Source organism: Geotrypetes seraphini, chromosome 2 (assembly GCF_902459505.1).
Source record: "Geotrypetes seraphini chromosome 2, aGeoSer1.1, whole genome shotgun sequence".
Classification (NCBI taxonomy): Eukaryota; Metazoa; Chordata; class Amphibia; order Gymnophiona; family Dermophiidae; genus Geotrypetes; species Geotrypetes seraphini.
The window spans coordinates 356,263,268-356,288,589 of NC_047085.1; the positions used below are offsets into that span (position 1 = coordinate 356,263,268).

At 43.7% G+C, this 25,322-nt stretch overlaps 1 protein-coding gene across 3 annotated transcripts in view; it reads right to left on the reverse strand.

The window, feature by feature from the left end:
• Positions 1-25,322, reverse strand: part of KIF15 (kinesin family member 15) — a 288,169-nt gene that overhangs the window by 178,469 nt on the left and 84,378 nt on the right. For all 3 annotated transcript variants that reach the window (XM_033930440.1, XM_033930441.1, XM_033930439.1), the window contains exons 9-11: positions 24,885-25,010; positions 11,575-11,697; positions 5,036-5,159 (exon numbers count right to left, since the gene is read on the reverse strand). In XM_033930440.1, coding sequence (XP_033786331.1) covers positions 5,036-5,159; positions 11,575-11,697; positions 24,885-25,010 — 373 coding nt within the window. The remainder of the gene's footprint in view (positions 1-5,035; positions 5,160-11,574; positions 11,698-24,884; positions 25,011-25,322) is intronic.

The window sequence follows — 25,322 nt, forward strand, 5'->3', positions numbered from 1 at the left end:
TTTAATATTCTGCTGCTCAGCATATAATTATTGTGAGGAAGGGGAGGATGCCTTTCCTCTGTATTTTCCCCCATGCGTCCTCAATTTGTTTAAAGATGGAGAGTAGAAATAACAAAAGAAAATACAGTTCAGAAATAGATGAGGTTATTGAAAAATGAGACCAAGTGAAAAGAGCCATCAATGAAGGGAATAGATGGATGCTGAAAGAGAAAAAGAGAAATAAGATAGAGCTTAGATTCCAGGTGAAAGAGTGCATGAGAGGGAGGAGGGGAAGATAGTATATTTCTGTAATGTGCATATCATTAGTATGTGCATATACACATAAATCCTCCTTGATATCTGCTATAAATTCCCTGGCTTTTTGTTGTCTCTCTACTGCAAATGTCTTGCCTAGCAGACAGGATTTTCCTATTGAAGTTTTGTCTTTTTGGCTGACTAAGCAGGGAGGCAGCCTTGAAGTGATTTTTATCTGAGGACACCTCCAAGCAAGAGATATGCTTAAGGAGTGAGTGGTGAAAGCTGGCTATTGACTAAGGCCTGCCTTTGACTATGCTGGAAGTAGGGAGGCTGAGGAAAGAATGTAGAGGGAGGGGTATAACTGCCTTAAAACTTCCTCCTGTGCCAGTCTAAAGTGAGAGTTTTTCAGAAATCAGGTGATAGTTGAGGATCTGGTCCTGCAATGAGTGGTGGATTCTTTCCTCATATACTTCATTACTCATGGTGGGTTTTTTTTCATAGTTCAAGTTTTATTGTTCAAAACGTTCATTTGTTTACTAAAGCTTTTTTCCATGTAAAATTTATGTCTAAGCAGCTAGCAGCTGAGAAAGGAGAGGAGATGGCTAAATGATATCATGCTTGATTTTATTATATGTTTTGCATTATGTACTAATTAATTCTGTTGGTATAATGCACACACACCCAGGGGGAGGGAGGGCAGGAGGGGGGTATTTCTTTTGTATGGTTCTATTCCTTATGAAAATGTTGGTTGGGTGTGGGGGGGTTAATGTTGTTTGGATTTTGATTGATTATAAATGCATATATGGTTAATATTATTTGTATAGATACTGTATTGCATTTTTGTTAGCTTTAGAAACTCAATAAAGATTTTAAAAAAAAAATAATTTTAATTATATTTGTGTAATTGAATGGTGGACAAAACATTTTAATGACTGTGTGTGGGAACTGTATGCTTATCATAGGCTAGGTCTACTGTACTATGGAAAGCCGTGCCTTCCTTGACTTGGCCACCACCCTGACATGATCCTCTATTCCTCCCTAGGCATTAAACCAGCGGTTACTCTTCTAACAGGGTGCACTCAGGGAATAATGTGCCAACCAAGCAATTGTGAGCAGTAATTGAATCTGAAGATAATATTAAAGATTGAACTAGGCCAGTTACTGGGCAGACTTGTACGGTCTGTGTCTGTGTATGGCCGTTTGGAGGAGGATGGGCAGGGGAGGGCTTCAATGGCTGGGAGGGTGTAGATGGGCTGGAGTAAGTCTTAACAGAGATTTCAGCAGTTGGAACCCAAGCACAGTACCGGGTAAAGCTTTGGATTCTCGCCCAGAAATAGCTAAGAAGAAAAAAAAAAAAAAAATTTAAATTAAATCAGGTTGGGCAGACTGGATGGACCATTCGGGTCTTTATCTGCCGTCATCTACTATGTTACTATGTTACTATGAAGTCAGTAATACACAGAGGGATATACAGGAATGTGCTTATATGTTCTTTTCTCCCACCAAGCCCCCTGTACCAAAATTATATTTGTGGACATTTTACTCCAACATACTAAGAGCATCAGTTATACGAAACACTTAATTTCTATCTGATTTTTTGAGTAATGTAAAAATTGTCACCAGACTATGATGGAGCCCTAGGTTTATTCCTACTGTTGATTAAGTGAATCAATAAGAGCTTCTATTATTTCCTTAATATTTTATTTCTTAAGTAAAATAAAAAGATGTCCTCTCGTAATATGGGCTAGAGGGATAATTGTTGCTTATTGGGTTTATTATTCTTTATAAAATCCAATTCTTGTTTTCTATTCTGTAGAATTGTAATTGAAAACTTTAAAAAAAGAAAGAAGGAACACTGTATGATTCAATAATTTGTTGCTGGATAGCTTTCAAAGAAAATTATTAGGGTTTTTTTCATTAGCTGGGTAGTGCATCAGAAGTATGTTAAGAGGCAAGCCCAATAGCTGACATATTGAACGCTAGTCCTGCAGGAGAAATACAAGAGGTAGGCGTATACTTGGGTGCTCTGGTTTGGCGGAGTTTATTGCTGCATTTTTCATCTTTGCAGCTGAGAAAGGAGTAGGTTGGAGCATGCTAATCTACCAGGCAAAAGCAGAGACACCTGCTGATGTCATCGGGGGCCTTTTTCAGATCCAAGAAGCTGTGGCCTTGGTGGCATGTGGCCACTGGGGTGTGCCCAAAGGGGTATGCCCTGCCCCTCGGGAGCCCTGAGGAACCTTTGTGATTGTTGGATTGTTAGAACTACTTTTTTGAGGTATTGTTTTGACTTTTGTTAATATGTGGAAACGGAAGGTCAAGGTTTGGGTTTCTACCCCAACTGCAGCTGGTCCAATGGACATCCAATTGCCACATGGTCATCAGCATCAACTGACCCATTTCTCCACTGGGAGCCTAAGTCCTCATAACCCTACTCCTCTTCCCATTGGTCCATGTGAAGAAGAGCCTACAGGATTGGGCTCCTTATCTTCTAACCCTGAGCAGGTGGGGTCTCAGAAGACTTAACATTGGCTTTTACTAAAATGCTTCAAGTGTTGTCTAGTCAAGAGCTAGTTCCTGTTACTCCCAATGTGCTTAAGTGGTCTGAAGAGTCACAGGATATTACCTTAAAGGATATATGGAACTTGAATCAATGTAAGGAGGGGATATTAAAATCAGCTATTTGTCAAACTCAGAGATTCTCTTAGGAAGTGGTAGAGAAACTAATGTAAATTCAAACATACAACTTTTAGATAAATGTTTATCAGCTGTAGAAGTTCAAGCTTCTTCGCTCCAAGCAGTATTTGTCTCTGCAATTAAGGATTCACATGCTATACATATGAAATTAGAAATGATGACAAAAGCTGCTAGAGCTAGAAACCCCCTTTATTAATTTTCCAATGATTTATTTGCTTTCACATGAGACTTTGTTGAGAAAATCTCAAGGAGGTCCTAGGTTTAGAAAATGCTGCAACATTTCCTTTTTCAAATTACTTTTACCTTCCAGTTAAAAAAAGAGCTTCTACTGAACAAAGAATAGATAATTTGGTATCACCTGATATTGATTTAACACTTTTTTTAGAGGACTCAAAATGTACGGTAATCCATAGTTGATCTACCCTCTTGATGACTTGTGTAAATGAATATGATAAGTCTTTAATTATGAAGTTTTATTTTTAAAAAAGCAAGTGTTTTTTTGTGGAGCAAAAGTAATGTTATTTTATACCATCAGGAGTTGGATGACTACTAACAGGTTAATGCTGAATGTTACAAAGACAAAAATCTTGCTTGCTTCAAGAGATTTAGAATCTGAAGCTACTACTGGTATAACAATATTAAATACATTAATGTATTTTTCCACAGCGGTGTGTTACTTGGGTGTGATGTAAAAAAAAAATTAAAAATCAAACCCAATTCATCCTACCGAATCATATTACCTACCAACGCCTGGAAAAGATTTGATATGTAATGTAATATAACTGCTTTCATCCAATGTTACTAAGACTATACTCATTCTGTTACTATGTCTTACCCTAAATGTCATGTACCCTCCTGGAAATGTCCAGCTTCTTCTTGTGTAATCCGCTTTGAACCGCAAGGTACAAGCGGAATAGAAATCACTAATGTAATGTAATGTAATGTAATGTTAGATCCCCAGTTATCACATTTACAGCATTTTGTTAAGAAAACATACTTTAAATTACAAATGTTGATTAAACTGAAAAATGAGTGCACTGGTGCTTTTTTTGCTCAAATTTATGGCACATCATCCCCCCATCCATTAGATCACTAGACAGTCTTTGGAACTTTAGGAAAGCCGTGAAAACCTTCCTCTTTACAAACCCAGCTCCTTAACGACCCGCGTCTACGCTCCTGATGGATGGATCTCAAAGACACCACCTAAATGGAATCTCACTAAAACTCGCATTGCCACCACAAATATAACCAGAATTAATACCACATTCTCCAACAACAAAGTTGCACCCACAATTTAGTTATCAAAATGTGTCCGTTTTGAAAATTTATATCTGCTGTCTATATTTTGCACTATGGCCCCCTTTTACTAAACCGCAATAGTGTTTTTTAGCCTAGAGAGCCTATGATTGTTGGAAACAGCGTGGGGCATTCAGCGCAGCTCCCTGCATTAAAAACCGCTATCACAGTTTAGTAAAAGGGAAAGGGGTATATTTGTCTATTTTTGCATAGTTGTTACTGAGGTGACATTGCATATTTTAAAATCATCTGCCTTGACCTCTTTGAAAAAAAACAGCGTGCTTTGTGTTTTTTAAAATTTTATTGTTGGTAGATCATTTTGACTTGGTCATTTTAAAAGTAGCTCACAAGTCAAAAAAGTGTGGGCACCCCTGGTTTACAGCATGCTTTTGTATTTTTATTTTCATTCAATGCCATTCTACAGTGGAACTTGTGTAGGGTGCAACCACACCCCAAAAAATTAAGAAAATATTAAATATTTGAAAACCCTAACAATGGATCGCTAAGAGGAGGAATTGCAAAACTGAAGCAACAAAGCAAAAACAAAAGGTTGGGTTTTTTTAAATCCATTAACATTTAAAGGACCACAGATGTCAGAACCATTTCTGGTTCCACAGAAAAACAAATTAAGAGTATACTACATGACATTGCTGGGCACAGATATCCTGCACTGTTCTAGAAAGCTCTAAAGCTCTGTTTACTTTTCGCCTGCCTGAGCTCCTTGATAATGTCACTCCCATGTAAAGACTGCATATCCTGTTTGCTCCTGGAGAAATAAGATTAAGGAAGCAAACAGTGCCTTTCTTACCTCTGGCAACAGAAGTATCTTGCAGCATCTGACCTGAAAGAAGCTGAGAAAGTTGTTCTTTCAACCTCTTCACCTCAGCTTGCAGTTGGCTCACATTACCCTGTGTGTCTTCATTAACCACAGCCTGGTTTAGAGGATATCAAGGTGTACACATTAGGATTCATCTGAATAATATAATCTCAAAAAAGGCTATGATACAGTCAAATCTCTGAAGTGATCAGGCTAGGGCTTGTTAGGTAATGGCAAAAGCTCCACTCAGGAAGAAAGGGCAATTGGAGGAGGTGGATACTGCTAGAATTAATCATTTCATGAACTGCTTAAACTAGGGGTGTCAAAGTCCCTCCTGGAGGGCCGCAATCCAGTCGGGTTTTCAGGATTTCCCCAATGAATGTGCATGAGATCTATTTGCATGCACTGCTTTCATTGTATGCTAATAGATCTCATGCATATTCATTAGGGAAATCCTGAAAACCTGACTGGATTGTGGCCCTCAAGGAGGGACTTTGACACCCCTGGCTTAAACAGTCGTTTTATTTTAAGGAAGGGGTGAATTCCAATGTCAAGCCAGACCATTTTCACTAATTTGTGGAGTAAAAAAAAATAAAATCTCTCCTTGAGGCATAAATTACAGTACAGCGCCATTCACCATAAACGACTGGAGGAAGTATGTGGGAGGCTCAAGGGTGGTGGGGAGGGGAACCACCTGGAAAATCCATAGATATGCTACAGATTTTTGCAATTTTACTGAGGACAAAATGCTTATTATTTCCTTCTTACTTTTGGGCCTTAAGTAACATTTTTCTCCCAGAGATACAAAATTAAAAAAAACTTACAATATGCTTAGTGCATATTTAAACATTAAGATAAATATGAATGCAGTGATTAACCATTTGCAGGAACATAGTAAAGGGTCAGATGCCACCATTTTGAAGGTAACAACACCAGAGCAAGTAGCAAGTGGGATTCAGTCCCATCTCATTTAAGGTTCATGGTTGCTGGTGGTGGACATCCTAGGCAAGGGGTAGAGATTCCAACTACAAACTAGGGGGGGAGCAATGCAAAATGCTACAGCATTTGCAGCTTTCTATATGAGAGCCGTTTAATAATTTATCTGAAGCAAGAGTGTTGAAACAAGACTGTGCATGTTGTGACATGTCTCAAGGTCATTCATGCACAGTTGTGGCTCAGTTTGAGCCTAACATTCCATGAGACAGAATGTCAGAAGAATCCTTGTGCAACTCAAGTAAGAAACTGCTAGATTTGGAGCACCGTTCAGTGATAAAACGTCTTACAAAAGAAGGGAAAAAGCCAAAGGAGATCCATGATTTCATGACTACAGTTTATGGTGAGTCTGCCCCAACATCATACAAAGTAAAATTTTGGAGCAAGCAGTTTAAGTGGGGTAGAGTCCATTGAAGACGACCCTCGCACTGGAAAGCCTGTGGAAGCAACTTCCACAGAAATGTGCAAGAAAGTCGAGGATTTAATTTTGTCAGACAGACGAATAAAGGTTTCCTGAGTAGCTGAAGAAATGGGCATCTCGGCAGGTACAGTTTGGAAAATAATTCATGAAAAATTGGGCATGTCTAAGGTTAGTGCAAGATGGGCTCTAAGAATGCTGATGCCATGTCAGAAGGCCACGAGGCTCCAGTACTGTGAGGAGAACTTGAAGATGCTCTGTGAAGACCAAGTTAATTTTTGTCATCACTTGGTGACTAGAGATGAGACTTGGGTCTATCACAGAGATCCTCAGTATAAAATGGAGTCAATGCTGTGGAAGCACAAGCCATCCCCCCACCTCAAAAAAAGTTCAAGAAAGAAAAATCTGTAGGCAAAGTCATGGCAATTGTCTTTTGGGATGAAGGACTTTCGCTTCTGGAGTTCATGCTACACAAGACAACCATAACCTGGAAGAGTTACACCAGCACAATGATCACTTTGTGGGAGTAAGTCAAGGAGAAAAGACAAGGAAAGAGGCGTGCTGCTTCTTCACAACAATGCACCAGTGAACATGTCACAACAATTGCAGGCTATCATCCAAGAATGTGGGTTTCAGCAGCTGAACTATCCACCCAACAGTCCTAATCTGGCTCCTTTGGATTATTTCATGTTTTGATGAAATCTCTCTATGGATAGCGGTTTTCAAGTGATGAAGACGTCAAGGAAGTTGTGATATTCTGGTTTGAAGGTCAAACAGAAGAATTCTTTCCAAAGGGGTTAAAGTAATTGCAGGAAAAGTGGATGAAGTGTATGGAGCTATTAGGGGACTATATTGAGAAATAAAATAAAAATATATTGAAAACTTTTCTTTCCTACTGAAGTAGATAAATTATTAAATGCTCCTCATATATAAAGCTGCAAATGCTGATTCATAAGTTGATTCATAAGTCATGGAAACTATTTTTTTCTCTCACAAATGCGCCAACACTGGAAATCTAATACAGTATATATGTTTGAACATGTACTTCAAGTTTCAAGTTTAATATGTATTTGATTAATCGCTTTGTCATTATTCAAAGCGATTTACACGTAATTAAAATTACAATATAAAAGAAATTTTAAAATAGATAAGGACTAACGGGACACAAACAATTACAACACGAACTGGAAACGAAGGGATAGGTAGGGGAAGAAATTACAATATATTATAGCAGAGTGGGAGACAAAAATGGAAAACACATATGGAAGGGATAAAAATAAAGATGATTGAATAAAGGTTGTGGAGAGAAGAAAAGGTTATTTCCAAGACTTATAAAATATTATTAAAATAAATCAATAGTGTTAAATTGCGAAGGCATCGTTAAAAAGGAAAGTTTTCAGTTTACTTTTGAATTTTTCTAAGTTGATTTCTTCTCGTAGATAACTGGGGAGAGAATTCCAGGTTTGGGGGGCTGTGACTGAAAAGATATACTGCCGGCGCGTATTTATTATTTTTAGCGAGGGGATCGTTAATAAATGCTGTTCATCTGATCTTAAAGTTCTATTAGAAGAGTAAGGGATTAATAATTTATGAATAAAAGCCGGAGTTTTGAAAAGAAGAGATTTAAATGTGAGTAAGCTAAGTTTGTATATTATTCTGTGGGCCACTGGAAGCCAATGGGCTTCCTTAAGAAGAGGAGTTATATGCTCGAATTTTTTAGCTTTTGAAATAAGCCTAATGGCTGTGTTTTGTATAATCTGTAGACGTTTGATTTCTTTTTGTGCTATTCCCTTAAACAAAGCGTTACAGTAATCTAATTTTGAAATAACGAGAGAATGAATGAGAATTTTCAGAGATTCGGTACTGAGTAATTGTGAGATAGAACGTATTTGTCTAAGTCTAAAGAATGAGGACTTAATGACGCTACTGATATGGTCATGAAAGGAGAGTTTGTAATCCAAAATTACTCCGAGTATTTTGGTTTTTTGTACAACTTGTAAAGGAAGCCCATTAATAGAGATTGGTAGGATAAGTTTAGGATTATCTTTCCAGGGAAAGAGCAACATATTGGATTTATTGATGTTTAATGCAAGTCGGTTATTGTTTAACCAGTGGTGGATTTTTTCGAGTTTTGTATTAATTAAAGTTATGTCAGATGAGTTATTAGTATCTATGGGATGCAGAAGTTGTATGTCGTCGGCATAAGCGAATGTATTAAAGCCGATTGATTGACATAAAGTCAACAGAGGTGCTAGAAATATATTAAATAAGAGTGGAGACAATATGGAACCTTGAGGAACGCCGTGTGTTGTAGAGAAAGTATCAGAAATTGTATTGTACTTCTTAATGTTGCCATCAGATGAGAGATGTGGGCAGCAGTCTGGAACTGATCACGCCCCCAATGTCAATCTTTTGGCGACAGCGGTGCATAATGGAAGTAAAAGTCAAGATAGCAGTTCTCTATGGCATAAATGCATGGGACTGCCATGCAGAGCTACAAGAAGTATTGGGTGATTGTGCTCTGCTTTATCAAACAGTGGCGAAGTGGGTAGGGGCCTTCAAATAGGGAAGAGTGTCAACTGCCAACCTGCTGTGATCAAACAGTGCCTAATTGAAGACAGATGCTAGACTATGACGGAATTATCCCAGCATACAGGTATTCCTGCATCGACAACAAACCATGGACAACCTGGGAGACTTCTTTGAAGGATGTTAACAGTAAAACAGTTTGTACTTTGTAATTCAAGTTGTACAACTGTATGGCATAATAAAATGATTATTTCAAATGTCATGTTTTTTGCTTCTCCTCTACCAGAGACTCCTGCACTCATCTCTTATCTGTTGGCAACATTAAGTAGTACATGTCATACATGCAAGAACATAACAATTGCCATAATGAGAAAGAACAAAGGTCCATCAAACCCAGTATCCTGTTTCCAACAGTGGCCAACTCAGGTCCCAAGGACCTAGCTAAATCCCAAGCAGTAAAACAGATTTTATGCTGCTTATCCTAGGAATAAACTGTGGATTTCCCCAGGTTTTCTCAATAATGGCCTATGGACCTCTCTTTTAGGAAATTATCTAAACCAAGCTAACTGATTTTACCACATTATCCAGCATTGAATTCCAGAGTTTAATTACACTTTGTGTGAAGAAATTTTCTCTATGGTTTGTTTTAAATCTACTTACTAGCTTTAACGCATGCAACCTAGTTCTAGTATTTTTGAAACGAGTAAACAAGTGATTCACATCTATCCTTTCCACTCCACTTAGTATTTTATAGACCTTTATCATATCACCCCCTGATTCTCCAAGCTGAAGAGTCCTAAACTGCTTTAGCTTTTCCTCTTAGGGAAGTTAACCCATCCCTTTTATCATTTTTGAGATATGGCGACCAGAATTGCACAGTATTCATGGTGCAGCCATACTAGAGAGCAATACAAAGCCATTATAACATTTTCATCTTTGTTTTCCATTCCTTTTCTGATAATTCCTAACATTCTATTTGCTTTCTTATTGAGCTGAGGGTTTCAACGTATCCTCAACGATTACACCCAGACCCTTTTCCTGGGCAGTGACTCCTAATAGGGAACTCTGCATCACGTAGCTACAGTTCAGGATCCTCTTTCCCCCGTGCATCACTTTGCACTTGCTCCTTAAACATCCTCTGCCATTTTGATACCCAGTCTCCCATGTTTAAGTGCTATACTGTATAGCTGCAAGGAGAATACGTGTGGGCAAAGCAAAGAGCTCCCACTTATGAGAGCAACTTAAAAAATACTGTAGGTTACGCGTTTTGCAACAGTAGTTAGGCACCTGCAGTTATGCCAGTTCTATGGCTGATGTTAACGGTAGAAGACAAACGTTAGGTGTGCCAAAATTGATTATGCTAGTCAACGACACCAGTGAATACTATTTTTTTTTAATTTTTTAGATAATGGATCCTCAGATAGTTAAATCAGCATAAAGAATGCTTACTAAACAGCTTGAAGCTATTATCAAGCCCACATCTTCACTGGCCCAGCCTTCACTTTTTTTTTTTTTTTTTACACAAAATAAAGATTTTCTTTGTCAAAAAGTACAAAGATTATTTCCTATGTATCCAACATTCATAAAAGATTCATTAACTTAGATATTTCAAAACCTAACCACCTCTCCGAACACTTTCATCAGGGTCAATGCACTATTAGCTCAAATCCACTTGAATTGTAGTTAACCAGGGTGGCTGTTTCATTTTGTAAACATCCTTTATAGTTTATAATTTATAGTTTATTATTTATATTCCACCTTTATATAAGGTGGATTACAACATTACACTTGTGTTATTGATGTTGGAGTTTACTGAGGGATTTGTTTCACTTGTAAAAATTATTAGTTATATGATACCATGGCTGCAGAGTATTCTAACATGGACATCTGGGTACCTAGGACAGTGTTTCCCACACTGTGTGCTGCGGCAAACTCACAGAGGTATCGCAGAGGAAGATGCAAATGAGCTGCCACTACAGCACTCCACCTCCCTTCCCCATGCTGCAGCTTACAATCTTCGGGCTGCTGGTAGCTTTCCCTTTACTGCAGCACCCTGCTTCTGCGGGGACAAGTTGAAGCAGAGGGGAAAACATCTGGGGCTGCCAAAGACGGTGTATTTAAGCTGCTGGCAGCTCAAAGATCACAAGCTGTACCATGGGGAAGGGAGAAAGAAGTATCAGATCCTATGGTACCACAGGAGATGGAAGGAGAGGAAAGAGATGCCAGTCTGGGGTGAAGAGAGAATGAGGGAAACAAAAGGAAGGAGAGGAGAGATATGCTAGACCGTGTGGGGAGGGAACTATTAGGGGTGCCCTGAAAAAACTAACTGATAAACTAAGGGTGCCTTGAACCAAAAAGGTTTGGGAACTGCTGGTCTAGGAGCATATTCTGTAATGACACCTATCAAGAATTATCAAGACACCTAACTGGAGGCACACTTATATAAGTGCTTCCCTAATAGTTAGATACTTGAGTTCATTTTATTCTTTCCAAGCCAGCAAAATGTTTCGATATTGCTCTATTCAAACCATCCAGTCACACAGATTGAAAATAGCTGCATGACTCACGCGCCACATGCACTTTTGTTTACCTTGTTTTTTATAAGTTTTGCTCGTTGAGCAAATTGCAGAGTAGAAAGTGTTTCTCCAAAGCACCTGGAACCAGGATGAACATTTGCAATAATAAATGTTTTTGCATTGCCTCCCAGAGAGTCCTGTTCAGAAACAAACTGCATGTTAACAGAGCAGAAGACATTGCTTACCAACATGTAATGAAAATAGAAATAAAAAGAGGTGTATTTTCTATGCATAGGAAAGGACAAAGGCAAGAAAAATCCATCGAGGTGAATTTCAAATGTATTTATGTGATAGGCTTTATAAATTGACTAGGACAGATTATACAACCCTTGTCATACTCAAAATCATGGCCCAAATTGTGAAATAGCTAATAAAAAGCTGGAACACTTCATAAAATATTGATGAAGTGCTTAGGTAATTGATGAAATGCTCGTAGCAATTTCCATCAAAATTCTGTAATCCCAACAAACAAGTGCTTTAAGCTATTCATTAAATGTTTATGGAAAAATTCATAAAATGCTAATACATTGAAATACAACAGTTCATCCAAAGGGGAGCAGCTCATGAAATACAAATAATTCATACAGTGCTTAAGTTTTCATAAAACGCTGACAATCATTTTCATCATGTAGTGATCATTATAATCTAAACAATTCAGAGGATGGTTAGGCAATCCACTAAATCTTCTAAATCCAAATAAAGCAATTATGAAGTGCTTGAAAAATTCATGAATTGCTATAATTTATAACAGGTACAGAAAGAGAGAAAGTGCTGAAAATAATCTTCAGCAAAATTCAAATTCATCTCTCTACTTTCTGGGTAGGCTGGTGCTGGAGATGCTACACAGAAAGTGGTTGGATTTACAGTCCATTACCACAGGTTTCCAAAAGGAATTCTAATGCAAGGCCCTCTACACAGCACAATTGCTGCAATAACTGAGTTTTGGAGGAGACTGAAAATAAAGAGGAAAACCCTGGGTAGTTCTGAATAAAGGACCATGACAAGATGTAGCCCTGAAGAAACTGCTGGATCTTAAAACAAATTCACCCTCAAATAAGGTTGGTGGAAGGGCATTGGGTGCCTAAGCAAACTTTCAACCTTGCCCTCCCTCTTTCCTGTAATTATTATTTAGACCACAGTTCTTCAACCGCCGGTCCGCGGACCGTTGCCAGTCTGCAAAAAAATCTTGCCGGTCTGCGAAGGATTCGGTCCCCGCCGCAACGAAAGGCTGGCGTCAGCTGACTTGCAACTTCCTGTTGCAGTCGCTGTGCCGGGATTCCTGCCTTCCACCGCGTTTGCCTCCTGCCTTGTCTCCGCACCTCCAGACCACCAGCGGCAGCTCTGTGTGCTTTTAACTTCGGCACAGAGCTGCCCCTAAACAGTAGTTTAGCGCGGTTTCATGAGGCAGCCTTGGGGCCTTTGCTAGGCCGGCCCACATCGCATCATCGAAGCAGTCCGGCCATCAAAGGCCCTGAGGCTGCCTCATGAAACCACGCTAAACTACTGCTTAGGGGCAGCTCTGTGCCGAAATTAAAAGCACACAGAGCTGCCGCTGGTGGTCTGGACTCTTGGGCCGCTGAAGGAGGGCAAAGAGCAGCTGTCCTGGAGGTTTCCCTTCCTCTTGCCTTTGCAGGTCCCTTTTTTTTTTTCTTCAAACGGCAACGGGCCCCAGCATCGACATCAATCAAGTAAGTTCCACTGCTCAGCCAAAGCTTCCCCTCTGACATGAGCCACCCTCAGGAGAAAGAAAGTGACCCGCAAAGGTGAGGGGAAGGGGGGCAGATGATGGAATGGAGGAGATGAGAGAGAGAAGGGGACAGATGATGGAAGTGAGAAGAAGGGAGAGAGAGCAGAAGGCAGATGGATGTCAGTTGAGAGGGGAGAGCAGATGCTGAATGGAAGTGGGGAAAGAACACATACTGGATGGAAGGAGGAGATAAATAAAGGGGGAAGAAAATAGTAAGATAATGGAGGGAAAGGGGTGACAAGCTGTGGATAGACACAGTGAAAAGAGGGAAACGGGACTAAATAGTAAGAAAGAATTTAATTTAGATGGAGGCAGAAAATAGAGAATAATAATAATAATAACTTTATTCTTGTATACCACATTACCATGGAAGTTTTATGCGGTTAACAGATGAAGAGACTGTACATTTACAGCGAAGTTACAATTTCGTTAATATTACATTTACATTTTAGACAATGCATTTTCAGTCATGTTACATTTACATTTTAGACAATAAATTTATGGAGAAGTTAATTTTTTGCAGCTAGGTTATATATAGAGAAGGAAGACCAGAGAAGAAAAGGGAAGAAAGCAGAGAACGATATCAGATCTGAGTGGAGGAAATGAGAAGAGAGAGATGCTAAAAACCACAGGGGGGAGGGAAGGACAGAGATGTCAGACCATGAGTGGAACAGAAGCAAGATGATGGATGCCAGACCAAATTTGGGGGGGGGGGGGGGCAGGAGGAGAGATGGCAGGGAAAGACAGACAGTGAATGGAAGGGGCAGATGCTGGACTGAAGAGACAGAGAAGGTTATCATGCCGCTGTACTGGGCAATGGTACGCCCTCACCTGGAGTACTGCGTCCAGCACTGGTCACCGTACATGAAGAAGGACACGGTACTATTCGAAAGGGTCCAGAGAAGAGCGACTAAAATGGTTAAGGGGCTGGAGGAGTTGCCGTACAGCGAAAGATTAGAGAAACTGGGCCTCTTCTCCCTTGAGCAGAGGAGATTGAGAGGGGACATGATAGAAACATTCAAGGTACTGAAGGGAATAGACTTAGTAGCTAAGGACAGGTTGTTCACCCTCTGCAAGGCAGGGAAAACGAGAGGGCACTCTCTAAAGTTGAAAGGGGATAGATTCCATACAAACGTAAGGAAGTTCTGTGGTAGAAAGCTGGAACGCTCTTCCAGAGGCTGTTATAGAGGAAAACACCCTCCAAGGATTCAAGACAAAGTTAGACAAGTTCCTGCTGAACAAGAACGTGCGGTGGTAGGGCTAGTCTCAGTTAGGGTGCTGGTCTTAGACCAGAGAGCCGCCGCGTGAGTGGACTGCTGATCATGATGGACCTCTGGTCTGACCCAGCAGTGGCAATTCTTATGTTCTTAGGGCAGACACCGGCTGGAAGAGAGTGAAAAGGCAATGAAAGCAGAAACCAGAGACGACAAAAGGTAGAAATAAATAATTTTATTTCTATCTTGTGATTCAAATATATCAGATTTGAAATATGTATCTTGCTAGACATAACTGGGGAGTGCAAGGCCCAGGCAGTGCGTCTTTAGCTTCCAGCTGGCTTAGGGCTCTCTCTGACCAGGGGGCAGTTGCCCTAGTTCCACTCCCCTAACACCATTCCTGTCATGTGTGACTGTGGTATTCTGTTAAATGATATTTGTGTAGCATTCTGTAATAATTTGGCTTATTCAGTTTTCTTGATAGTAGAGGGGATATATGTGAAGGGGAGGGGAGACAGGGGTTTAGTTGATCTTTGCCCTGTATTATTTGTATTTATAAAATGATAATTGTATAGAATATCGTTTCTTTTTATAGTTTAATAAAATATGTTCAATATAAAATCATAACTATTTGAGGCTTGTGCGGATGGGATCAGATGGTTTGTGGGACCGACCTCGTGGGGACGGGGCGGCGATGGTTTTTTAAAAAAAAAATTTCAGTCTTAGTAGTTTGCCGGTCCACGAAATAATTATTTTATTTCTGCCGGTCCATAGGTGTAAAAAGGTTGAAGAACACTGGTTTAGACTACTAATACCCCACCCCACCCCAACATCAACCCTGAGAATTTGATAACTAAATTCAACCATCATGATAACCTCAAGAGCACTCACAAAAAACCCCAAAAACAAACAACCCCCTACCCCACCCCCACACACATAACTGATCATCATACTTTCAAATATTAAACTTGGTATATACATAATAGAAATATTTAAAACCAAATTATCCAATTAAATGGATATTTATCCAGTAAAGAGACTATCTGAAAATTGTTATGTCCTCCTGCAGGTCAAACTACATAAAGTGAGAGGGCTTCCAGTGAGGGCATTGAGCGGTGCCAGCTTCAGCCTGAAGTTCTGTTCAGGCCCCTGTGTTTAAAGGTGATATTTTCACTTATCCAAAAGTGGTCTTATTGTCAGATTCATTGATATCTTTAGAGTTATACTGTTGGAGTCAAATGAGCAGCATTCACGATGTCCTGCAAATGCCAAGTGAAATTAAGCAATATTTCTAAGCCACAGCATGCAATGAGACTTGAGGAGCATATGGTGGAGCAGCGCCAACTCCTCAGCACAAACGTGCAGCGACATTGCTTTCTTCACGGCAATACAGCTTTAATAAGTCTGATGATTTGGCTCCAATTACAAAGAGAGTTTTGCATGGGATGTTGCAGGAGCTGAAAGTTATGCTGCACATTTTCAGCTACGCACCATGGAGGAGATTGAAGAACTAGTACAAGGGTGGTTTTGAGGACCTTGGGGCACACGTTGAGGAGCTCGAACATATGGAAGATCATACAGATCAAATAACAAATACGCTTGCCTAACTTTCAAGATCCTACAAAGCATCCTTCCTCCCCTCATCCCTCTATCTTGGAATTCCTCGAATCCTAACAACACCAGATCCACCCAAAAATTCAAACTAATCTTCTCCTCATTAAAAGGCATATCTCATCCAGGAAAACTAAGGACATCCCTCTCCTTCAGAATCACAGAGCTCTGGAATAACCTTTCTACCCCACTTCGGAATCTGGGCACCCTCCAACTTTTCCGAAAACATTTGAAAACTTGGCTATTCTCAAAAATGTAATATTTCCCCCTCTTTATTATACTAAGTTCCTCTAAACTTTCTCTATACTGTCCTGTATCCCTCATTGGAGTTCCTTCCTTATACCATGTCCTATAAACCGTGCCGAGCTCTACGAGTGTGGAGATGATGCGGTATACAAACTTAAGGTTTAGTTTAGTTTAACAAATGTAGCTACCCATCAGGATACTTTGGCTGAGCAATTGAATGCTCTCATTAACAAAGTTGATCTTAAAAATAAGGCACAGTGCCATAACATTAGGTTCTGTGGGATTTCTGAACCAGAGGGGGATGCAAATTTTAGGAAGCTTATTCAGGACATTTGTTTTCAATTGCTACAAGACCAACTTCCCAGCAATATTACTTCTCTGGATGGTATTCTCCTAGATCGGGTGCTCAACCCTTGCTGCCGGTAGACCCCACCCCACCCCTGACGATCGCGGCAGGAGGGTGCGCACAGAACCCACGATAGCCGGCAGGAAGGTGCTCAACCCTTCCTACCGGTAGGCCCCGCCCCCAAAAGATCACCGGCAGGAGAGTACCCAACCCCTCCTGCTGGACCCCCCCCAACGACCCCCCCATCAAAACTCCCCAATCCCCCCTCCACGGACATCCCCCCCAACGAAACCCCCCACCCCAGAACCCATCCCCCTTGAGCTTACTTGCAAGTTGGCCAGACGGGTCCTCGCACCAACCGGCCAGCAGATCCCCCTCTGTCCAAATGAGGCGGGCCCGGCCCGCCCCTCCCCTCCCCTGCCCAACTCATAGGATCCTAGGGCTTGATTGGCCCAGGTGCCTAATGCCCCTCTGGAACAAATGACCTACCAACATAAGATCATCAGAAGGTTTACTGAACTTCAGAAAGGCAATAAAAACCCACTTCTTCCCTCGACCCTCTGAGTGTACCTCCCCAAAATCCCAAACCTTACAAAGAAGAGCACCAGCTCTCTGCTGTCACAGATCTCAAATGTTGATGCACTTCATCCACCATACCATGAACTGTTGCACTTTATATTGCCCATCATATAATGTCTTACCCTACCAAGTCACCATGTTTTTGTCATATAATGTTTGGCCACATTTTGTCATTCTGTCATCTTTTTCTCCTACTCTACTATACATTGCATCTTTCTTACTACATATGCCATACCATGTCTGCCATGCTACAAATTCACATGCTATATCCACTACATAATATTTGCCATCCCATGTCCACCGCACTAGGTTCTACTATGTTAATTGCCATCTGTTGTGTCATAATAAGTTAGCCATGCTGTATGTATATGTGTGTGTGTATATATATATATATATATATATATATACACACATATATATATATATATATATATATATATATATATACACACACACATATACATACAGCATGGCTAACTTATTATGACACAACAGATGGCAATTAACATAGTAGAACCTAGTGCGGTGGACATGGGATGGCAAATATTATGTAGTGGATATAGCATGTGAATTTGTAGCATGGCAGACATGGTATGGCATATGTAGTAAGAAAGATGCAATGTATAGTAGAGTAGGAGAAAAAGATGACAGAATGACAAAATATATATACATATATATTTTATATATGTGTGTATATATATATGTATACATATATATATACACACACACACATATATATATATATATATATATATACACACACACATATATATATATATATACACACACACATATATATATATATACACACACACATATATATATATATATATATATATTTATATACACACATATATATATATATGTATATACACACATATATAAACACACATTATGTTCACCATGTATAATACAATCTGCCATACTATGTTTGCCATGCTGTTTGTATATATAATACAATGTCTGCCATTTTTTGTTTTCCATGCAATGCTTTATATATAATACTATGTCTGCCATTCTATACTTGTATATATAATACTATATCTAATCTAATCTTCTATTTGTGCGTCGCTCATACCTATACAGGCTCAAGGCGACTGTAAAGAGAGATAAAGGGGAGAAAAAGAGGAGGGAGAGAGAGGAGGTGGATAGGTAAGAAGGAGAGGAAGGGGAGAGAAGGAGAAATTAGGTTCTTACCTGCTAATTTACTTTCTTTTAGCTTCTCCAGACCAGTAGAGGTTAACTTTACGAATGGGTATATATCTAATCATGACCAGCAGGTGGAGACTGAAAACAAAACTTTGGGACAGTATATCCTAGCCCCTCCTCTCTATTTCCCTCAGTCTGCCGAATAGCCAAGCAGAACCAAGAACTGGAAAACAACAGAGAGAAAAAACAATACTCCGAAAGGAGTAACAAATAACAAACCCAAAATGCTGTTGGAAAATGCAGAGGAGAAATTCCCGAAGGAAGAATGTCCCCACAGCTCGCCAGCTAAGCCAGCCGAGCCACAGCCGCTGTTCTTCAATTCTCCCCGGCCCTAGAAAAATACTAGAACCCGCAGCAAAAAACCAAAAACTGCCCGCGCAACAGCCCCAACAACAACAACAACAGACAGGGTGGGGACCTCTACTGGTCTGGAGAAGCTAAAAGAAAGTAAATTAGCAGGTAAGAACCTAATTTCTCCTTCTTTAGCACTCTCCAGACCAGTAGAGGTTAACTTTACGAATGGGACGTACCAAAGCAGTCCCTCTCACGGGCGGGACCCCCGAAGGGCCGATACCAGTACACGCTCACCGAACACCGCGTCCCGACGCGCCTGCACATCAACCCGATAATGACGAACAAAGGAATGCAAGGAGGACCAAACCGCAGCCTTACAAATATCCACAGGAGGCACGAGCGACGACTCAGCCCAAGAAGCCGCCTGACCCCGAGTGGAATGAGCCTTGAGAAACTCCGGAACAGGCTGCTGTTTCAGAAGATAAGCGGAAGCAATCGTCTCCTTGATCCAGCGCGCAATAGTAGCCTTAGAAGCGCCAGCTCCCCGACGAGGACCCGCCAGGAGGACAAAGAGACGATCGGACTTCCGGAATTCCTGGGTCCGCTGCACATAAGAGCGAAGGACCCGACCGACATCCAACTTGCGCAGCTGCCGTTGCTCAGAAGAGCCCTCCCGACCACCCAAGACCGGGAGAACCACCGATTGATTGACATGAAAAGGAGAAACAACCTTAGGCAGAAAGGAAGGAACAGGCCGCAAGACGACCCGCTCCCTAGAAAACTCCAAGAAGGGAGTCCTACAAGAGAAAGCCTGCAGCTCAGAAACACGCCTAGCAGAAGTAATGGCCACCAAAAAGACCGCCTTCAAAGTAAGGTCCTTCAAGGAACAGTCGTCCAACGGCTCGAAAGGCGGACGCACCAATACAGAAAGAACCAGATTAAGATCCCAAGAGGGAACCGAGGGCCGTAGGGGAGGCCTAAGCAACTTGGCCGCCCGCAAAAACCTAATCACATCAGGAAGAGCCGATAAACGCTGACCTGACACCAACCCTCGAAAAGCCGACAGGGCCGCAAGATGAACCCGGAGAGAAGACCAAGCCAGGCCTCTATCCAGCCCATCCTGCAAGAACTCCAGAATGTTAGGCAGAGAAGCGCGAAAAGAGGTCACTCCCCGCGCCCGACACCATTCCTCAAAGAGACGCCAAACCCGCACATAAGCCCGAGAGGTAGAAAGCCTCCGGGACCCCAACAGTGTAGAGATCACCTTGTCTGAATATCCCTTCTTGCTAAGGCGACCCCTTTCAAGAGCCACGCCGTAAGACAGAAGGGAGACGGGTCGAACATGGGAATGGGACCCTGCATCAGCAGGTCGTCCGAGAGAGGCAGAGGAAGAGGATCCGCTACCAGGTGCCTCACCAGATCCGCATACCACGGACGGCGAGGCCAATCCGGCGCCACCAGCACCACCAAACCCGGATGGTAAACAATGCGAAGAAGCACTCTGCCCACCAGCGGCCAAGGAGGGAATACATACAACAGCCCCTCCGGTGGCCACTGCTGGACCAGAGCATCCAGACCCTCGGCCAGACCGTCCCTGCGACGACTGAAGAAGCGGGGCACTTTGGCGTTGCCACCCGTGGCCATCAGGTCCATCAGGGGCTGCCCCCAAGCCTGCACTATCAACTGAAACGCCTCGGCGCCGAGACACCACTTTCCTGGATCTAGGAAGTGACGACTGAGGAAGTCTGCCTGAACGTTTTCTACTCCGGCTATGTGAGAGGCCGAGAGGTCCAGCAGATGGGATTCCGCCCAAACCATGAGCAGAGCCGCCTCCTGCGCCACCTGAGTGCTCTTGGTGCCCCCCTGACGATTGACATAAGCCACCGCCGTGGCATTGTCCGACAGCACTCTGACCGACTTGCCCCGCAACAGGGAGTGGAAAGCCAACAGCGCCAGACGGACCGCTCTGGTCTCCAACACGTTGATCGACCAGGCGGCCTCCTCCGCGGACCAGGTGCCCTGAGCTGAGTGACCCAAACACTGAGCCCCCCAACCCAGGAGACTCGCATCCGTCAGGAGCACCGTCCACTGCGGGAGATCCAGACCCACCCCCTGAACTAGGTGAGGGGTCTGGAGCCACCAACGCAGACTGCAGCGCGCCAAGCCTCGCAGGGGAACCGGAACATCCATCCCGTGCCTCTGGGGAGACCACCTCCGGAGCAGAGCATACTGGAGAGGACGCATGTGGGCCCGCGCCCACCTCACCACGTCCAGGGACGCCGCCATCGACCCCAAGACCTGGAGGAAATCTCGCGCCCGAGGACACCGGGACGCCAAAAGCAGGCGAATCTGAGATTGCAATTTGCTCACCCGGCCCTCTGGGAGGAAGACCTTCCCCAAGGAGGTGTCGAACAGCACCCCTAGGTACTCCAGACGCTGAGCCGGGACCAACCGACTCTTGGAAAGGTTGACCACCCAGCCCAGCGACCGGAGAAACTCCACCACCCGAGCAGTAACCCGGGAGCTTTCCTGCAACGACTTTGCCCGAATTAACCAGTCGTCCAGGTAGGGGTGTACCAGGATGCCCTCCGACCGCAAGGCTGCCGCGACGACCACCATCACCTTGGTGAACGTCCGAGGAGCCGTGGCCAGCCCAAAGGGAAGCGCACAGAACTGAAAGTGCCGACCCAAGATCGCAAAGCGCAGGAAACGCTGATGAGAGGCCCGAATGGGAACATGCAAGTAGGCCTCCGTCAGATCGAGAGAAGTGAGAAACTCCCCCGGCTGAACCGCCAGAATGACCGACCGCAGAGTTTCCATACGGAAAGAGGGAATCTTGAGAGCCCTGTTGACCCCTTTCAAATCGAGGATGGGCCGAAAAGTCCCCTCCTTCTTGGGCACCACAAAGTAAATGGAGTACCTGCCCGTGCCCCACTCCGGAGGGGGCACCGGAACAACTGCCCTGAGATCTAGCAAGCGCTGAAGGGTCTGGCGAAAAGCCTGCGTCTTCCCCGGAGTCTGACATGGAGAAGCGAGGAAAAAATCCGGTAGAGAGCGGGCGAACTCCAGGGCATAACCGTCCCGCACCACCTCCAGGACCCACTGATCGGACGTGATCTCGGCCCATTTGGGGAAAAATTCGCGCAGCCGGGCCCCCACCGGAACCAAAGGGGGCGCCGGCAAGGCGTCATTGTGCAGGACGGGAAGCGGGGGAACCGGCGGAGGGATTCCCTGCCCCCCGACGGGCCCCCCGAAAGGGCTGCATACGCTGGAAGAACCGACCCCGGGAAAATCCCGGAGACTGGAAAGAAGCAGCCCCACGCCCAGGGCGATACTTGCGAAAATCCCGCAAACGCCCCCGGGCCGCACCCCCCCCGAGACGCCGGGCGGGCACGGTCCTCCGGCAGACGGGGAACTTTCGAGTCCGACAGAGTCTGAATCAACTTATCCAAGTCCTCTCCAAACAAAAACGACCCCCGAAAGGGAAATTTAGTAAGCTTAGCTTTGGACGCAGCATCCGCCGCCCAAGCGCGCAGCCACAACACACGCCTTGCGGCCACGCCAAAAGCCATAGACTTAGCCGAGATCCGCACCAAGTCATAGAGAGCATCTGAGAGGAATGAGGCCGCCATCTCAATCTTCGCAACCTCCTGATCCACCAGAGACCAGTCGTCAGACTCTCGATCCAAGACCCGCTCCGCCCACCGAAACACGGCGCGAGCGACCAGTCCCCCACAAATAGCCGCCTGGACCCCAAAGCCAGAGACCTGAAAATTTTGCTTAAGGAGGCCCTCCAATTTGCGCTCCTCAGGATCTCGCAAGGCAGAACCGCCCTCAACAGGCACGGTATGCCGCTTGGAAATTGCCGAGACCACCGCATCCACGACCGGCGAAGCTAACGTAGCCCGATCCCCTTCAGGAATGGGATACAGGCGAGCCATGCTGCGCGCCAGCCGAAACGGCGTCTCCGGCGTTTTCCACTGCTCCAGGATAATATCCCGAATATCCTGATGCATAGGAAAAGAGCGGGAAACGGTACGGATCCCCCGCAACAGGGGGTCCCCCACACGCGGCGTCTCCGGCGGCGCGTCCTCAAAACGCAAGACCGAAGAAACCTGCTGAATAAGGTCAGGCAGCTCATCTTTCTGAAAAAGACGCACCACAGACGCCTCGTCACTGGAGAACGGGAAATCCGACAACCCGCCGCCAGCTTCCGTCCCCTCCAGAGAGTCCTGGAATTCCTCAGAAGGGTCCAGGTCCTCCTCCAGACCGACCCGTTCCTCCGACCACAAAGTCTCGTCCCACGACACCCGCGGACGCTTGGACAAGGGAGGCGGCGGAGGGGACGTCACGCCAGACGAAAGAGGCAAAGCCGCAGGAAGCGCGGAGGAAAAACCACCCCCCGAGACCCCCTGGGCGCAACCGGGACCCCCAGCCGCCTGAAAATAGGCTCTGCATAAAGAAAAGAAAAATTCAGGAGAAAACCCCCCCCGAGGGTCCCAAGGGACTCCCTGCCACAGCAGGGGACCCAGCAGAACCTTGCCCCTGCATAGTCAAAACAGGGGGAAGGTCACCTGAGGTGGAAGACAAAATGGAGGGGCCAGACAGAGAAGATGGCGTCTTTCCCGCCAAAACAGCTCCCTCCACAGCCTGCAGCGGCTGAGAGACCTGAAAAGTCTCAGCCGCTAAAACAGGCAAGCCGGCATCAGCTGTCAAAATATCAGCTGAGAGGGAATCCTCAAAAACCCGACCGTCGGCGGCTCGGGGAATCCCTCCGTGGGCGGACGGAGAAGACCGGGCTTCTCCACCGTTCCCTGCCGACTCGCGAGGCACCATCGGCGGGGAGCTCTGGGCGCCTGCAGCCGCTGCCGACGGAGCTCCTCCACCGCACCGGCCTGAACACCGCTTGCACAGGCCGGCCGCGAGTGCCTCGCGTCTGGAGCACAATGAGCACTTTTTCCCTTTAGAAGTGCTCATTGCTCCATACGCGACCTAGCTGTAAAAAAGTGCCGGTTAGTTGAAAAAATACAGTAAAATACAGTTTTCTTAAAGGGATACAACCCTCCAGACCAGCACTACCTCAGGATTTTTTTTTTTTTTTTTTTTTACAGAACAGACTCCACAGGCTCTCAAAGCAATAGTCTTGCTTGATTTAGGGGGCAAGGCTTATTGCTGAGGCTCCTCTAAAAAAATGTGGGGAGGTGGAGGAAGTGGGGGGAGGGACCCCGCTCGTGACCCGCCGGGTTTGACACCCCCGAGGTCGGACGAACCCCCAAACAGAGTCCGTCCAAGCTCCGTCCGGCTAAAAACAGGGACAATAAACCCCTTAAACAAATTCCAACAGCCCTACCAAGGGAGATGGGTACAGATCACTCAACACCTGCTGGAGACTGAAAGAAGACTGAGGGAAATAGAGAGGAGGGGCTAGGATATACTGTCCCAAAGTTTTGTTTTCAGTCTCCACCTGCTGGTCATGATTAGATATATACCCATTCGTAAAGTTAACCTCTACTGGTCTGGAGAGTGCTAAAGAAAAAGATATCTGCCATACTATATTAGCCATGCTTGTAATACTGTGCTTATCATACTTTGCTAAGCTTGTATATATAAGACTGTTTGCCATGCTAAGCTGCCATCCTATGGTTTGTCATACAATGCTCGTCATGTCATGCTTTGTTATGTCTGTAAACTTGTAACCCGTTCTGAGCTCTCCTGAGAGGACAGGATATAAAGCCAAATAAATAAATTATAGAACCTAAGCCATCTTGATGTGTAAATAACTTATTCTTTTAATCATATTACACATTTTTCTGGTGAAATTCAGAGATCACCAAGCTATGCTCGTTTTAAACCAGGCAATGAATGAATTTATAAAAGAAAACGGAGGGGGTGGGGGAAATAAACACCCCACACATACATGCAAGCAGCCTGAATATGTCTAAATCACTAATCACTAGGACTTACTGTACTGACCAAGCATTTGCCACAAAAGCACACAACCTCAGTACAAAACACAGAGATAAGATGATCAATATGACTATATGAACAAATGTTTTGAAAAATAAATTTCTACATTACCCGCAACAGAAAAGTGAGTTTGGAGTCCCGATAGCAAACGTGCCTCTGCTTTCCATTAGATACATCAACAAGTGCAGTAATAACTTGTCCAAGGCAACTCAGTGAGCGGTTTATGCTCCCTGCCTCCTAAATACAAAAGATAAAGGAGATGTAAAATCGTATTATGTTAACTTATCAAAGTCAACAGCACAGAATCAGAAATTACTCTACCATTTGCACTGTACTCAACAAAAATGGAAGATTAATCTATTCAGAAACTTGACATCTTTGTTATAAAGAGAGGTTGCAATTGTAAAACATGGAGTCATTCTGGAAAAAACATTTTTTTAAAGATTTATAGTACCCAAAACAAATATAGGCAACAAATGTCATTGCGCTAACTATGTCAGTATTATTTGACAATTTTTGCACATTGAGGTGATATATGAAGGCCGCTCA